General features: G+C 36.4%; 1 protein-coding gene across 2 annotated transcripts in view; it reads left to right on the top strand.

Annotated features, from left to right (window-relative positions):
• The window catches only part of LOC145680415 (glutamate receptor ionotropic, NMDA 2B-like), an 868,333-nt gene that overhangs the window by 313,518 nt on the left and 536,191 nt on the right, over positions 1-18,624 (top strand). For both annotated transcript variants that reach the window (XM_081750925.1, XM_081750926.1), the window contains exon 2: positions 6,090-6,262. In XM_081750925.1, coding sequence (XP_081607051.1) covers positions 6,090-6,262 — 173 coding nt within the window. The remainder of the gene's footprint in view (positions 1-6,089; positions 6,263-18,624) is intronic.

Raw genomic sequence — 18,624 nt, 5'->3', positions numbered from 1 at the left:
TTTAAGGGTCACTTTATTTCAATAGCAACTCTCCAAGCTGTTCTTTTTTCATCTGGGGAATGATAGAACCGTGCTGAATATAGGTCCAAAAGATTGTATCTTTTCACGCACTTCCGAACCCTTTTATTAAGCGAGTATGTAGATGCTCTTTCCGGTTTAGTTTCGTCTTCAGAGCGCGTTTAAAGACGCTTTCTCACTGATTAAGAATTAAGACTCTTAAAGTCCCTAAGTACTTAAAAATATTTTGGTGCTCCCATATACCGTATGTATATGTAATTCAAAATATAAACATAGGGGACGCGGTGGCTCGGTGGTAGAGCGTTCACCTCCGGTGCTTGGGGTCCCTGATTTGATCGCAGCGCCGTGTGGTCTCTGTGAGGGACAAACACCGTGCTCGTGGGTTTTCTCGGGGTTCTCCCATTTCCTCCCACTTTCTTCATTCCACCATTTCATTCATTTCTCATCATCATCATCTCCTTTAGCCTAACCGGTATAACCGTGGGACGTAATTTTTTTTTCAAAATATAAACAATAATATACCATAAAAATTAACAAAACCATCGAAATTAAACGTAACGTATAGTACGATCAAAATTAATCTTTATTTCTTTTTGTATTTTTCTCCTTTATGTTTGAATATTTCTTCTATATTTTTTAATTTCCGAAGTTTTTAATGAGGTCCTGAATCATTACTATGGTCATTATCTTTATCATTAACTAACTAATTAACTCTATGCAGAGGTTCAATGTCGAGTTCACAAAAGTTCTCCACTGAATTCTGTCCTTAGCCAACTGAATGCAGTTCCTACTTTATATTCCTATTTCTACAAGATTCACCTTAATATTTTCCTTCCATTTGCGCCTAGGTCTCCCTAATAATCGTTTTCCGATTGGATTTCAGCTAAACTTTCAAAGAGTTCCTACTCTCTTCCATCTTGGCTACAAGACTTGTCCATCTGAGCCTCCTAGATTTATAGGCCCTAACAATGTTTGGTACACGGTATAAATTATGTAGTTCCTCGTTATGAAGTTTTCGCTATTCCCCATTCCCGTTCCTCTTGGGTCTCAATATTCGTCTCAGAATCTTGTTCTCAAATATTTTCAGTTTATGTTGTTCCCTCAGTGCAAGCGACCATATTTTACATCCATACAGTGTAAAATTTATGATTATAGCTTTTTAGGCTTCAAATTCCTCGACAGAATTCGCGACGACAAGAGATTTTGAACTGAATAATAACACGAATTCCCTGCTTTTGGTCGACACTTAATTTCTTCGTGGATGTGGTTTTGGTCTGTTGATATTGATCCTAGGTATTTGAAACTACCTATTTTGTAGAAAGTATTATTTGATACTAGCAGCGTTCACCCCGCTTCGCTGCGGTCACCCCGGAACGCAATAAACCTTGTTAATTAGATAATTTTTACTTTTTCGCTTTCAAGTGATATGATAAAAAACCATAGTAGATTGCAGTAAATGTTAACATTATATCGCCTGTCATTTATGTTAACCCGCCGAGTGACACGGTCATGCGGGTTGCATATAAATACGTTTATTTTTACCTATGATGAACTAACAAAGGATTTGTACGTTATGGACACTTGAATGGTCAATTATCTCAAGACACTGGTAATTAAAAATTAAAGTGATATGATAAAAACCATCTAGGGTCCAAATCCTAATAACCCCCCAAAAATGAAAGAAATTGGTTCAGCCGTATTAGCGTGATGAGGGAACAAAGGATTTGTGCGTTCTCTTTTATATATATAGATTTTGACACATCCATAATTTGCAGTATTATGCTCCAGGCGACTAGTTTTCTCTGCATTTACTTCCAAAATCATGCCCCTGCAAACGTTTAATAAGACCTCTGCATTTCTTTCTATTGTTCTCCAATCATCTTCTATCAGATCTAATTCAGCATACGCTATAACATAGTGAAACCTCTATCCTTACTATTATTATTTTACTTCCGCCAAGAAGGTTATGCTTTTGACGGAGTATCTATTTTCTTCATTCACGTTGTACAGAAAGTATACACAGAGAAAAATCCGTTCTCCGGTCAGCGGTATATTGTACAAATATACGGTATCCTCTTGCTTACTATAGAAATCAGTACGGAGCATACGTTTCCGTATGCTACATAGGCACTGCCCTTCAGTAAGTACGCCAGAAATTTTTACTTGGGGGGTGTTCAAAATAAAAGGGGGGTGCTCTCAGAATAGTGATATACATTTTTAAACAAACTCAAAGAGAACAGTATATTTTGTTACGCAACTATTGCAATACTATTATTATTATTACTACTACTACTACTACTACTACTACTACTACTACTACTACTACTACTACTGCTAATAATAATAATAATAATAATAATAATAATAATAATAATAATAATAATAATAATAATAATAATATCAGCTCTTCGCAGTGGTAGGTTCAATAAAGTAAGTTCACACATTTGAGCATTTATTATTATTAGTAAACTAAGTAATACAGTGAAACCTTTCACCCGGACATCGGTGGAACAGATTATTTGTCCGTAAATGAGAGATGTCCCTAAAAGGAAGGGTTCTCTCTCATAACACCCCATCACACATATTTATGGCATGGAAGAATAAGAAAGTTTGTCCTATTATGAAGGTGTCCACTATTGAGAGATGCCCGTTAAGAGGTTTCACTGTATTAGGAATTAACCACCACTATTTTACCCAGTAGTTATATATGAATTAATTACATACGAATTATTGTAATCATTTTGCAAAATTCTGCCATTATTTCAATTTATTCACCCCCTGCAAGTTTTAGTTTGTGATTTTTTTCCAAAATATTAATTGGGAAAAAATTCTCTCGTCCCATGCTGAAATCACATTTGTTTAGTAATTAATACTGTACATAGTACGAATTTCATTTTAATATTCTAACCCTGTTGTTAACGTTAATTGTTGTAATATTTGATCTCAATCTCCGTTCCTGCTCCTTCTTAGCTACGTTATTGGCTCTGAATATCTCTCATAAGAAAATTATTCATTGATTTAGTTGTTTTCCAGAAATCCAGTTTTTCAATTTACAAAGTTTTGTATCATCTGTTTTGTCTTTTTTAATGTACTCTAATTTTAATAATCCCAGAACTCATAGTGGTCTGGTCTCTTGTAAATACTTGAAAAGGACCAAAAATGGCCAAAAGCACACGAAAAAGTGAGCAAAAAGTGACCAAAATCTCATCATGCTCTTTTCCTTTGTCAATTTCTCCATCGCATCTCTCTTTGTTTGTTGTTTTGTTTCATCTTTTCTTCTTTTTAAACTTCCTCCTTTCTTAGGTTTTCTAAGTATGCTTTGTAGTTACGGTAAGCTGACTTAGCAGATGTAAAAAGCTTCTAAGTAAGTGGAACCAGCTCTGGACTATTTCCGAATTTCTTCATCACAGACATTATATTTAACTTAGCATTAAGAGTTCTCAAAAACGTGAAATTCAAATTCATCAGCTACTCTTAAGAAGAACACACAAGAAGCATAACACAAGACGAACATGATGAACCTCACAAACGCACACACACAACCTTGAACGGAGCGTTAACTATTACGAGAGAAAACTAAAAGATTATTATGATAGAAGAAAGAGTAGACACAGAAGGGTTCTCAACCCGACCTTGAGAAATTAAGCATCCACCAACCGTCCACTGCGCTTTAGAAAGAATAAAAGCTAAAGTGAGAATAAAGCTGACTGTTTCACATGTGACAGAAAGTACTGAAGCTTGCAGAAGAGTAATGATAATGAGTAACAAGTTTCAGCCTTTTTCCATTTGTTTTTATACTTTTCTTAGAAAACTGCCAATGCAAAACATAAATCACACGAAAAAATCAATTTACCTCTCAAAAAAGTAACTTTTATTGACAAATTTGAAAAAAAGTTACTTTTAGTGACCAACTTGAAAAAAAAGTAAATTTTAGTTAAAGAAGTGACTCGCTATGAGCCCTGTTCCGCTCAATGAATTTACATGAATAAAAATATACTTTACAAAAAATTAAGCTAGCGCCAAATGCGTTCCCGCATAACATTAGACTCAGTTTAAAAAATATATAATTCTTACTTCGATTAATCTCTTCATTTCTAGAAACGTTTTTACTACACCCTTCTAACGTCCGTCCGTTGAAACACCATTTGCAGAGCAGGATCGAAACCAGCCACAGAGCTTTGGGGGCCATGAATATGTTAGGAGGGGCCAAGACATTAAAAATTCTCTTACAAATATCTAAATTGTGCATTTTGTATTGAAGTCTGGAGAGGACATGAAAAATTTAGGGAGAGCCAGGCCCTCCCTAGCCCCCCCTCTGATTGCGAGCCTGTTGCAGAGTAGCACTTACCGACTGAATCTGGTACTATATTGTCACATTTTTCTTTATTGAGGAGGAGGTAGGTGAATGACCGCTCAAGACGTTGCCAATTTCAGTCATCTGCATCTGTCCATCAATCTTTTGTCGGAAACGACCGCGGAGCCCAGGAGGGTAGGCATGAGCAGGTCTGTTTCGTCAATTGTTTTGATGGAAATACCGCCCGAAACAATAAGGTCGTGTGGTTCTCGAAGCCGTACATGAGAACGAGGTCGCTTCAAATTTTGAAGCGAAATAAATAAGAATATTGCCTTCTTTTTTAAACGCTAAGCCTTTTAAAACTTGATATAATAAATAACCTATATGATACTGATTGATACAATTGGATTTGGGAAAGTATTCCTTTTCCATCCAGGGGTGTGTGTAAAGAAATTTGGAGGGGTGTTAGGAAGTGTTGGGGGGGTGTAGATTACTCCCTGCTGCCCTTAGATGTTACATCATGCCGTTGTATATACTTATGTTACCGTCGTCAGCTATATGTTATATACGTCCATTTGTATGTGAGATCCTGACCGCCTACATTGTTTCATACGGAAAGTACGTATAGATGGAACACTTATACAGAAGGTATTGTAAAACATGCGTTTTCAGTTATACGTCTGCTGTACGTTAAGTCCAAAAACTACAGGAATTACACATGCAACCTATCTTTTTAAGTACGCCACCTACAATTTTTTTCTCAGTGTACAAATTTAACAGACTGGAGACTGCATACAAAGTTTCCCCACGATCTTATTTATGTAAGGGAAATTTTTCATGCGATTTCATGACCCTTGGCAAACGTCTATACTTTCTGAATATATAGGGTGTTTCAAAACAACACCGACAACGTTTGGGAGGTGATTCCTGACACCAAGATAAGACAAAAAGTATAGACCAACCTGAGTGCACAAATGCTTCCTTTCGGAGTTATAGGCTGTCGAAAACATAAAAAAAATGAACTTTAAAGCTCCATAGCTCCAAAACTATGGGACCTACCGCGCTATCCAAAAATACATGTTTCAGAATCCTAAGGTACCCTCGCAACAATTTTTATAGAGGAAGTTTTTCTACGGCCATATAATTTGAAGTACTCACTACTACCTCTATAAAAATTGTTGCAGAAATACCGCAGGATTCTGAAACGTGGATATTTGGATTATATATATATATATATATGTCTTGGGTCTAAAAGGGCCAATGTCACTTTGTGGCAAAAATGAGACACTCTTCAATTTTAACGTTTATAAATGGGTGTTTTCTTGTGGAAAAAGAAGAGCAAATATCAACACGAAATAGTTTGTAATATATACCATTCATATTAACATTTGCTTTTCTTGCGCAAGAAAATTTCCATTTATAGGCATTAAAATTTGACGAACATCTCATTTTTGCCAAGAAGTGAATGTGGGGAGCCTCGTTTCCTCGATTCTTGTTCAGCTACACTATTTGCAATATTGCACCATATGACCCATGAACCATGGGAAATTTATTCGCTATGGAATATTTCTGTAGTGGTCTCTTTCCTTGAAGCTGTAAGCATGCAATTATTTTGCTTAATTGTTAATCCATCCCTGATTAAAAGGGTTAATTTTCAATTACATGTGGTAGTAATTACCTATTCACTTTATCATTAAATAACTGAAACTCTTAAGACAGTATATAATACATTTTGAAATAATGTTAATTGTATTTTTCTTTTTTTTTTTCCTTTCAGAAATTTTGGATGCATTATGTAAAAAATTAACCGATGTATCGGCCATTTTGTTTATCACCAACTACGAAGAGTATGGAAGAGACACTGCCTCTGCTCAATATTTTCTTCAACTCACTGGATACCTTGGAATACCAGTCATTTCGTGGAATGCTGACAATTCTGGGTTGGAAAGGGTAAGTACATTATCATCTTCATATACTATAGTTGTTGTCAGGTTGTACTAGTTTTGTAAACCGCATTTCTTTTTTCCAAAGACGTGTTATGACAAACCTTATTACAACATAAGTTATTTTAAGGTGGTTTACCACCCGGAAGTCGGTACACATTTTAGCTAATTTCCTTAACTACTGCGCAATGAAACGTTACATATTATAAATATTCTACTATAAGATAGAGTTATGTTTCAGCTACAATACAAAACACTGATTCATTTGGTTGTGTCTTATGATATCGAAAAAAGATAACAAATAAAAGAAAATATTTGATTTGTTTTACAATGAGCACACAAGGTGGCACTTGCTATTAGATTTTACTAGAAGTGCTCAGTTTTATGAAATGTTATTTATATGTGTAAAATACTTTAAAATAACGACCTTATTACGAAATAGATATATTGTTTGACCGTTTTCCATATTATGTTTCATATTTTATTTAAATATTACTTTACACTTAAGGAAATAGATTTTGAGAAGAAACTTACGCAGAACGCCATAATGCGTTGTTGCCAAATTTGTACGTTTACTCTGACAGCCATAATAAAAAAATCCTAGATTCTAGCGATGCAGTTTGAGGAGCAGAACTTAGCTGTGAATTGCGGTAAGGGTCGAAAATGAATATCTTCAGTAAGTATCCAAGCAGAATTCCATGATTACTTCCTTTATTATCTGACATCAGCAAACACTCAACACTATTCTGGCAACGTCGCACTACTCAAGCACCGTTTAGCATAGCACCGAGAACACCTTAAAAGTGAAAATGAAGTTTTTAGTTTTATGTCCCACTCGATTGTATCCAAAAAACTAAAGGAGATGGTTGATTAATGAAAGTGTATGATCGTGAACGAATTGTTGGAATTAAACTGTGAGAGAGAAACAGAACTTCGAAGAAACCCTAGACATGATATTCTCCGTCACAAACAAGCGGAAATACCGCACTTTAGCATCGTGAATTAAAGTCTAGTGATTTCAGTGTTGCAACATATACTGATAGTGAAAGTCACGGATCAAAACCACAAAATAATATTGCCAATGCTCAGAACAAAACGTTAGATCTACTATTCTCATGTTAGAATAGATGGCTACACGTTAGTGAAGTGCATATTTCTTTTCACGTGCTACTCTTGACGACTGTTTTAAGTTGGTCACAAGGATGCGAATGACGTTAGATTTACATCGAAGTTGCACCACATGAGTGTAATGTAACGCCACGTCGTATTATCATGGTCAAGGTGGAACAAAACGAGCTCTGCGGGGCTTCTAACTCCGTTCGCTCGCTCAGCTGTTTCATGACGTAAGTAAATGACTTGTAAATGACTTTTTATGCATTATATATTACGTACAAGAGTAAATGAATATTATTTTTTCTCTTATTTTAATGATAAAAGTGTTATGAAAATTTAAAAAAAAAATAGAAAAAACTTTCCTTGGGCCGGGTTTGAACCCACGTAAAAAGCGATTTTTATTACTAGCCCGTGCGCTAGCATGTTCGGCCACGAGTACCAAAAGCAACTAACACTTGATTTGTGCTATATGTTTGCTACGTGGATTCGTGCATAACTTCAACCAATCAGAACCGTATATTTATCTCCTACGGCTAGGGTCGACCGTGATTAAAATATATGCTAGTGAAGTAACCTAAAATTAATATCGAACGTGACTAGCCGCAAATTTTGCATAGAGATTCATTTTTTAAAATTTATCTGCCTAAGATTGTTCTGTTGTCAGACGGGAATTTATTTTTAAAAAATCGATAAATTAAAACCATTGATTGCAGTTAACATCTGCACAATTTCCATTACCTTAAATTCAAACATCAGTTAACGTTACATAATTAGCTGTGTAACTGAACTAATGCGTTTTTGTTGACGTAAATACTAATTTTCTTATCAAACTACTAAAAAAAAGCCTTGGCCAAATACTTACGTAACATGTCCATGCTGATTACAGCAAAGTATACTCAAATTTTGCGTCGAGTTGACGTGAAACGCTACGAAATGTGATCCAGGTTTACATTGACATTTATTTATTTTCGAATCTATTATGATTGGAACTAAAGATTGAAACGTTTGGAATGTAGTCATTATATTTCTTTGTTAGTAAGAACTTTGCATACAGACGACTTTGCACACACACACACACAAAACTATTGGAAGTATACTGGTACGGATATTTCTTTCAGAATGACCTCGCTATCTTCTTGTTTCTAAGGGTAGATCGTATTTCAGAGTCAAACCAAACCAAGATCATCAGTCTTCTTGTTCACCTCAACCATAGGTTGGTGGGTAACATGGAAATTTTGAAACTTTCTCTCCCTTGAGAGAGCTGTTTTATACTTTGATAAGGTCTCTTCTTCGTAACTGCATTTAGATATTCCATCCTTGGTCTTCCTTTTCCTGGTTTCCCTTTTGTCTTTCCCTTTATGATATCAGCACAGTGATCCAACCGGATTGACGAATAAGATGCCCAACCATGCTGTTTCTTCTTTCTTCTATTATCTTCACCATTTGTCATCCGTCATTAGCTTCCTTTAATACGTCTTCATTTCTTTTCCTTTTGGTCTATGTTATACGCAGCATTCTGTGTCAACACCACATTTCAAATTTTTCCAGCTTGGATATTTCAGCTTTTCTCAATGTCCACGTCTCTGATCCGTAGAACACCACGCTCCATACTAGGGTCCTTAATATTACATTTCCTTCCTTATTTTTGTTTTCATGTTGTTTTTTAGGGACTTAGAAAAGTGATGGTGTTCCAAGTTCTTCCACCTCGCAGTGAAACAGCCCTAGAAGACATCCTATCCCTGCCTGTTTTTGTCCACATTTGAGCCATGCTGATGTCAATCATCTTCAGCCTCAGTGTGGTAATGGTAGAGCTGCTGCCCACTACTACAATATCTCGCTTCGTCTGTCTCCTACCCCGAAAAACTTGTCCGGCATGGGAAGCCCTCTGATAGCGAAGCTATCTCCGGCATAGCTCTTGGGATCATCACAACACGCAAAAATATTATTATTATTGAGGTCACGAAGGACTATGGCTTGCTGTGTTTCAACATGAATAATTTTTTAAAAAATCCAAAAATTCAAGTAAAAACAGACTATTGGTAACAAGTGTTATCAGGTACGGGGTGATTTTTTTAAAACTCACGGATTTCATTTGGATCTAGAATTTCTAACTCAAGTCTGATTTTCATGACGTTTGTGGCAAATGATCAAGGAAGGATGGGAGATACATGGAACTTTGTATACTGGTTTAAATTCATCCGAAATAATATCAATCACGCCTTAAGAAAAACAGCAAATATTTGCCAGTGTATCTTACGATTGGGAGTTTTCTCCGTTAAATGGCACCTTGCCAAGGTGAACAAGAAACAGGAAACTGAGCCCTTGTATTGGGAATTGTGCTGTACAATTCTGTGCTACTGTGTGAGTATGATCAGGACACAGTGAGAATTGTGTGGTCTTTGGAGCAACATGAGTTTATCATTAACAGTTTTTGAGAACTGAATCAGTTATTGCTACACAAAGGGCATTTAGAAAATAATTAGCCTCACATTCTGCCCCAGACAGGAACATAATATGGTTGCTAGTGAATAAATTGGAAGAAACATTATTATTTTTGAGTAAGACAAGAAAGCATCGGACCTTGGACGGGTGTTGTGGTACATGTCGCCCAACCTGTCCTTAGGTCGCCCAAGAAATCTCTCTGTATTTTGCAGCAAAAAACCTGCTATAGTTATTCAACATGAGATTTATAGGTGTTACACTTAATTTGTATCCTCACTAACACTTAATTTGTATTCTGCAATTTCACTTCAAAAATCCAAAACCTCATTGCAATTGTAAGGTACAGTGGCGAATATTTGCTGTTTTTCTTGAGGCGTGGTCGATATTACCCGGATGAATTTAAAACAGTAAACGTATTTCCGTAAATCTCTCATCCTTCCTTGATCATTTGTCGCAAACCGCATGAAAATCGAACTTCAATTAGAAATTCTAGACCCAAATGACATCCATACGTTTTAAAAAATCACCCTGTATAAGCGTGTGAGAGCGTGCGTGAAAGAGATAAAGAACGTATAGTGTTGGTTATGACACGAGGACGGTTGGTTACTGAAGGTCAAACGAGCTACGTTGTCTAGCACCCCCGCCATCCACTTGTTGCTTACTACACCTAGATTAAATAGATTTCCTCCGTTGCCAGGCGACTGATGGAATACATCTCTAGAGCTACCCATCTCCAGGAACTTTATCTGCGTACAACGAACGGGGCGAAAGGAAAATTGCTCAACCCCGATTTATTTTCCTTTTTTCTTTTTTAAAAATTCTCCCGTAGTTTTATTTATTTATTTATTTTTAATTTCGCATTCCTTGAGAATTGAATTTGTTTCACGTACTAGTTTGTCTTTACCTTTTAATTACTAAAATAAATTTTATTTATTTAAAAAAAAAATAATCAAAGGGGTTATTATTGAAGGCTCTTCTTTCGTTTTCTCTTATTTATTGAAACATATATTTCTTTTAAAAATATGCGATATTCTATTACATTTTAATCCTTGTTTTGTTTTCAGTTTAATCTACACACAACCTTACCTACCTTATATTCTAAACTCAGTGAGTGAGATTTGATAGGATTTTTATCCTATATTCTCAGATGCTTACTAAGAAAAGATTTTTTGATTAAAAAATAGATTTTTTGTTTAAAAAATTAATCTCAAAATGAATTAGAAAGTAGTTAAACTAGAAGAGAATTGTAATATCACAGATTTTTATCATTTACAATCTTTCCAGCAAAATTACGTATTTCAGGCACAGTATTTCCTAGGACAGTGATGACCTATTTTTTTAAAAGGATAGGGCAAAAGAAAATAGAAAAAATGTAGCCAGGCCAATATGATTTATTAAAACCAACAATGGTATATTTTTACAAAATTATTGTAATACTAAACCCTGTTAACAATTGAAATATTATGTAGGTAAATGTGTTGAATGAAATTCTGAATGCTTTTTTAAAAGTTTGTCATATTCTGGTTCGAACTAGGATGCACTAATTCTCAGAGGTGCCCACAGTCCGTAGTTCACTTGTCACTGCCTTAGGATATTATGCAAAAGTTATATCGCTTCCACAATTCCGAAGACAATTACAATGGTACAACATAATAAACAAAAACATTACCTTTTCTATTTTTCAAATATATGGTAGACTGGGTGAAATTTTACAATACAGGGATACTATAAATGATTAATTCGTTTTCAAAAGGCTATATTGTGAAAAGTATTACACGTACAAACATGGGAGATACATGAAAATAACCGCAAACTTGTGTGAAAAATACATGTAAAGCAGTGGTGCCCCCCCCCCCTCATGTCAATGACGCATCCACTCAATTGTCTATCCGTAGGTGTTCTTCCATGAAAAAAAATCTTTTCGATTAATTTTTACACCCCCTCAAACACATTTATATAGATTTTTAACCCCCCAAATATTTCAATGACGCAGTTTGCGTCATAGCCCCCCTTTGTGGGCATCCCTGTGTAAAGCAAGAAAAGAGTTCTGTGTTACAATATGCGAGGTGTTCGTTTGTTACAGAACAATGCCACACGCTTTCAGAAGAGAGCACCGTAAACAAACCACCGTGTAAAAGGGACAGAAAACCTGGTGAGTTTGCAGTTATTGGTATATATATATATATATATATATATATATATATATATATATATATAGGGTAGTTACGGGACATTTCGACACGCTAAGGAAACACTGGTAATAATATGAACTGAAAATTGCAATTTAACTGGGAAAAAGAGACAAAATGTATACATGAATACTTCCACGATCTGTAAATCACAAAATGAGCTCATAATATTAATGAGCAGACAACTTGTGTATAGAAACACGTATTATTGTAATTGAAACCAGTTGGAAAAATGAGGGGGAGAATTGGACACTAACGATGGGAGATTTCGACAGTGGGAAATGCTTCACAGATGTTCAAGATAGAACTCTCACACTACGCTGAGTACGCTCTTAATCACAAGAGCCATACGTGTAATGTACATCAGACCCATTTTGTACACATTGCTCATGGAACCAGTTCTTACACTTCTCCATACAATGTACCCTCGACTGGCCATCCATGTCGTCAAAGAGAAAGCCATTGCATGTGTTACAATAATTGCTGGGATCCGTTACTGCTCTGGAGGTAGAAGCTTGAGAGTTTGTGTTGCTGACACGATGATTGCTCAGCTTCTTTCGAACAATTTCCACCTTTTACAACCTTAGTGCCTTAGTTATGTATTCTGTCGGCCCTCGTAGCCAAATGTGATAGTGCAACATGCTAGTAACGAAAATCGTTATGAATTCTTTGGATATTTCAATGTAGGATTCCTGTTTCTACGTAAACGACAAAACGATAAAGTTACCTGTGGTACTGGAAACAGATCTTGAAAGGATGGGGAAGACTACGTAAATGACGTGGTTTCTGCTGAAGCTTGTTCTGCACTTGTAGTGTTTTGAATAGTTGGAATGTGTTACTCTTCCAGGTCATATATGAACACTTCCTCACCTAAGATATCAGGATTATAGGGGTAGATATCATACCTTTTGAAACCACTTGCAAACGTTTCAACATTTACTCACTTCATCCAAGGAAAACGCAGTAGTGCTCCTACGTTGTCTCTCAGGATGCTTTTGCCAAAAATTTCTGTCGAAATATCCCCCAATTGTCTTCACATACAACAGATAGCAGCAGCTATCACTCTGGAGGGGGTTGTCCATTCTCGTGCCATTACTGCATTCCCGAAGCATGCTGTGTTTCACTCACAGCATCTTTCATGCTTCGGTAAACATACCTGCCAGCTAGCCCTTAAGTTCGGCTTTATTAATCTTATAACACACACGTTTTTACGTACAAAAACTGCGACTTATCTTAGTTATAGATTCCTAACTCCTCACAACTCGACAATATTTTCTTCCTTCTTTGTACAGCAGCTCACCAATGTAGCCGGAAGACAAACTCCTACCTTGTAGCGTTCCCGCTGCAGTCGCATTGTACCAGGGTTGCTAACTTCTTACAAATGTCGGAATCTCCCGAATATCGAAATGTCCCGTAACTACCATATATATATGAGACTTGGCTAAAAATACCAGGACTGGCAACTATGTCAGTAGTATACGTGAAGCAATGGGGAGCGCACCCGCAGAACAACCTTGACGCTCGAGAAGAGAATGATACATGAATTACTGCTCTGGATCGGATCTAGTCTGTGAGCAGCGATTGAAGCGAGAGGTGTGCAATCGCGTCGCCGGAAGAATGGCAAGTATGAAACTTGAGCAGCGCATTAACTTTAAATTCCTTGTGAAATTACAGAAATGATCGAATGAGTGTCTGAAACTGTTGCAGGATGTATATGTGAATATGCGATGTCACCTACGCGAGTGTTTGAGTGGTACAAAGGCTTCAGCAAGAGATGCAAGAATGTTGATGATGATGAAAGACCGTGACGTTTTGTCACAGCAACAGAGAAAAATGTTGCAAGAATGACGGACATTGTCCGGAAAGTTAGCAGGCTCAGCATTCGAATTGATAGCAGACATGGTGACCATCGATAAAATCCCTGTCCGCACAATTCTGTACGACCACTTGAACATGCGCAGAGTTTGGACTAAAATGATGCCGTAAAAGTTCACACAGGAGCAAAACGACTTCGGGAAGCTCGTGTGTAGTGACACAATAAAATATCTGAAAGTAGAACCAGACTTGTTAACTAAAATCGCCACTAATGACGAAACGTGGATCTTCCAGTATCATTCCGAAACAAAAAGACAATTCATGCACTGGAAACTTCAAGGCTTTTTTTTTTTTTTCTTAATTCAATATAATAGACATGTTTACCTGCGAATCAATTCGTCGCTGAGCAGTAGGCCTACTATCATACCATTACCGTATACAACACTATGAACTACAATTATAGTAATATATCTGCGTGTGTGTGTGTGTGTGCGGTATGTGCGTGTACTTATTGCATAACGTATTTCTCTTAACAAAGAAGATAAAAACTATTAGCATTGGAATGATGACGAAGAAGGGAATCATTTCTATGTTGATTACTAATTCTTTCAGCATATTTCGCGTCTCATATTTATATTTTGTGGATTGGTTGTTTTTCTTGAAGTCGGACATCACTTTCAGCAATGATATGGACTTGCAAACCATGCTCTGTAGGATAAATGAAAAAATCAGAATTTATACATAATAATAATAAATATGATATATTAGGCGAGCTTTCCTTCCCTAGCAAGCGTAACTCGAACACAGGGCCGGATTTAGAGAGGGTGCACTGGTGCACTGCACCCCACTTTCGTTGTAAATATACATTATTTAAAATGAGCAGGGCAACATTTTCACAAGGATTCTGTACGATATAAGTGTCTATGATTTAAAAAATTCCTAATCTAAAGCAACAGATTAATTATACAGTGAAACTTATACTGATACAAAGCAACAGTGGCTCAGTCGGTAAACCGTTGGCTTTACACTCGGAAAGTCATGGTTTCAATTCCCCGAGATCAGTAAATGAGCATTTGCAGAGCAATTCCTCGTTCACATCACAGATGCCTAAAGGCATTTTAAAAATTTAAATTTAATTCAAATATACTGGCAGTTATTGGTGCATCCCCAATCAGAAAATTCTGGATCCGGCTCTGCTCGAACGTGCTACTTTGTCTTGCTTTTGCCAACGAGAACGAACGGCTCAGGTCACTCGATTAGGCATGAGCGATTATGAAAACTGAGAAAGTATGAACAATGATACTACTCATAAAAGTACCCTTGGGAACACATCAAGACGTACAAAATACTTGTTGCAAATTTTTTGACTAGCCCCTCAAAGTAGTTTTCAGCATTTGCTTTTTACTTTGTCTTGGCAGTTGCATGTTCCGACCTGACTTGATATAGAGGTTAAATTTGGCTACTTTCCCAAGAATAGCTAAAAGATTACTTTTGTTAGACCTAAGTCTGGAGACTTTCGGTACTTTTAACTCCAACTTTTCGTCGCAATATGACTGTGGATTGCACTACTATACCGTAAGATAGGGTTACTTTGTATCTCAAGTGTAACTTTGCACTAAATATGAAAAGAGTTGCACAGTCCTCTGTCGGTAAAACTATGAACTGTAAAGAGAAAGTTTCAACTCCATCATAAGATAAAACATTTCTCTAAGTGTATTTTGGTTATAATGTTGGTGGTTAACTTTAGTTTTAATTACCCGGAGGGTTCGCTATTCTAGCGATATGGAAAGCAGTCATTGTAAAGGTCAACAAAATTTGGAAGATATCACCTGCAAGAATTTCCGTCAAAGTTAAGTCAGTTTCGTAGAATACTACTGTGTATAATGGGACTTTGAAGCAATACTTGAAATTGAAGTGTGAAACGTTTTAAAGTCATAAAAGAAAATAAAACTGGGAGAAGGCGGTTTCAGCCTCTAATCGGGGTTACTTTGCACCAGTCCAAGGTAACCCCTTAGATAGGAAATTACTACTGCTGGCACCTCCTGCCTTCTAATTTTATAGAAATTTCGTACTTAGGTATGCCGGAATGGATTTCTTGTTGGAAAATAAATTACAAACAGTGCCGATCCAGAAAAGCTTAGTTTGAGAGTGGCTTCACTCAGAAAAGCTTAGTTTTTTTTTTTTTTTTTAAGAAACCACTGGACTTTTGGGAAGAATTGAAGCCTATACACATAGGAATGACTAACATTAGATTTTTAAAAAAAGGAAAGAAAGAAAGAAAAAGAAATAATGCAATTTGGGTAGTCTTTAGCCCCAAAGCCTCAAACCCTGTAAATCTTGCATTGATTACGTTTGGGATGATATTCTTGGATATAAAGAGCAACCAAGGCAAATCAGTTCAGGGGGATCTTTTTCTGTACCTGAGTTGGCATTTTTGTGGGGCATATGATAAACCATCAGAATGTGGTTCCTGTGCCGGTACCAGAAAATACATAATTTTCTTTACAAATATCGAAAATTTATACTAAGTACTGATACAAGTATCATCATTCTATTATCAACATTTGTAGACTGCATGCAGTTTTGTGTAGAAAGTGAAATGTAGGTGAAGGTGTAAAGGTGAAGAAGTGTAATGAAGTCAGAAAAATGCTAGGTTCTGATTAATGTGAGGAAACTTAAGGAGACGGAAATGAGGAGCAAGGTTAATTGTGTATCAATCCTTTGTTAAATTTATCACAAAAAATACAATGACGATTTCATAATGAAAATTTTATATAAAAACACAGCTTTTAATACTTGTTATTCAGAGGAGAAATGACAAATAATTTAAAAAACAATGGTCTGGTAGATTGTAAGAAATAATAATAAAAAAAACAACCGTCATATCATGGTTCCAAATTAGAGGTTCCTCTTGAAGTCGATCTCAAAAGCTTACTAATCCAATGCCAGGCCGAAGGAAGTCTTTCGGTGCAGAACCTACATCAAAAAGCTATTACGCGCTATCTCTTACTAAATATTGAAACCGAAATTACAAGTAAATTTGTATCATTTCAGATTTTAGTAGAGTGATGGAGTGAAAGTAGCATTCTTTCTTCAAAATATGAATTGATTTCTTTCTTTTTTTTTTTTAAAAAAAAAAGAACTATAACACTATCTTTTATCGTATTTGTACTTAGACGATCAATATTGAAACTCAAAATTGTTAATTCCTACCACTTCCGGTTTAAATAGAGGATTCATGGAGGACATGGAATCTATTCTATCAATTCCAAAAGACAGTTAGTAACTATCCTTTACCGCTATTGTTCTATGGGGATCAACGTTGAATCTAAAAAATAGATAATTTCTACCACTTCCAGTTTGAATAGAGATTTAATGGAGTAGACAAAACCTGTGGCTGGAGCGGAGCACTGAATCGATACAAGAAAACAAAAAGTGTCACTATCTAAACGTTTTTGCTCTGTTACCTGTCGGTAGCCGATCTATAGCAGTCAAATAAAGGAATAAACATAGGACAAAGGAATATTGTTCTGTCCCAACAAAGGAATAAACAACTGGGACAGAACAATAAAGAAAGCCATAGCTATCTCATGGGAAATGAATACTTTTAATAGAGACAATGGGTTTCAACTCAGCCCTATCTGGTTGACTCTTTTCAGGAACAAAATACAAAACATTCAACAAAGCCATTTCTCGTAGCCACAACAATAGCCATTCAGGAGCTAGCATCCTTCAGCCAATAAGAAGTCAGCGTATAACTCGGCCAATCAGAAGCTCCACTCATAGCTCTATCCATAAATAGTCATCATGCTCTTATCTCCGGTCTCTTCATTACTATTCCTGAAGATGAATGCAACGTCTGGATTCGAAACGTCGGATGTCAATACATTTACCTGGCTGATAGCCCGAGAAGACTTCCTAAAATGTTTGTCCTTCTATTGTTACAAGCTCTGAGCTGAAGAGTTCTGAAATAAGACATCTGCATAGTCATTTCATAACTTTGGCCCCAGCAATATTCTTTTGCTACTTTCTCTTAGTTTTCACTGAAATTCCGAAAGAAAAATAATGTTTGGTATCGGTTTACAACTTAAAAAAAAATAGAAAGACAAACTTCAAACGAGGATCGTTGGGCTACAATATGAGTTAGACAATTAATATGGTGTGAAAGGTTATGTTATTTTTTGCCATAGGTTCACTTCGTGTGCTGTTTAATGCCAATTCCCGTTTCTTGATGGCATTATGGATTCAACACTTAATGAAAATCTCCATCTGCATATATTCAAATTAAAAAAAAAAAAAACACATCTTATAGTTGCTGTTCTGGAGAAATGGTGCTGTACTTGGCCTTGCAAATCTAACAGCAGGGTGTGATAGGCGCGGTTCCAAGGAGGGCTATAGGGGCTAAAGCCCCCCTGGACGCTCAGGTATACTGGATAAAATGGGCTTCAATCCTACTTTCTTTACACTGGATAGAACGACAAACTATTGTTTTAGCCCCTTCCTTGATCATATCCTGGATCCGCGGCTGGAACGTGGCATGTAACAGCGAGGACGTCATACCTCATACGTATTAAGAGATCGGCATAATTGATCGTATCTTGATAATCGAGTGATCCTTCGTTAGCTATGAAAATAACTAAGAAGTGAAATCTTCGAGCAATTCGCTCGGACTTCTGCTTATGCACTAATCAGAAAGACAACTTGAGATGAGAGGTATTGAACGCTGTAAATGTTCGCATGCGCTTTGCTGAAACTTGCTTCCCAAATTTGTCTCCGAGTGGCCACATGGTCGTTGAATAAGACCCTGGAG

This window comes from Thermobia domestica, chromosome 3 (genome assembly GCF_964235325.1).
Source record: "Thermobia domestica chromosome 3, izTheDome1.hap1.1, whole genome shotgun sequence".
Classification (NCBI taxonomy): Eukaryota; Metazoa; Arthropoda; class Insecta; order Zygentoma; family Lepismatidae; genus Thermobia; species Thermobia domestica.
The sequence above is the reverse complement of the archived record's forward strand: the minus strand, read 5'-3'. Positions and strand labels throughout refer to the sequence as shown.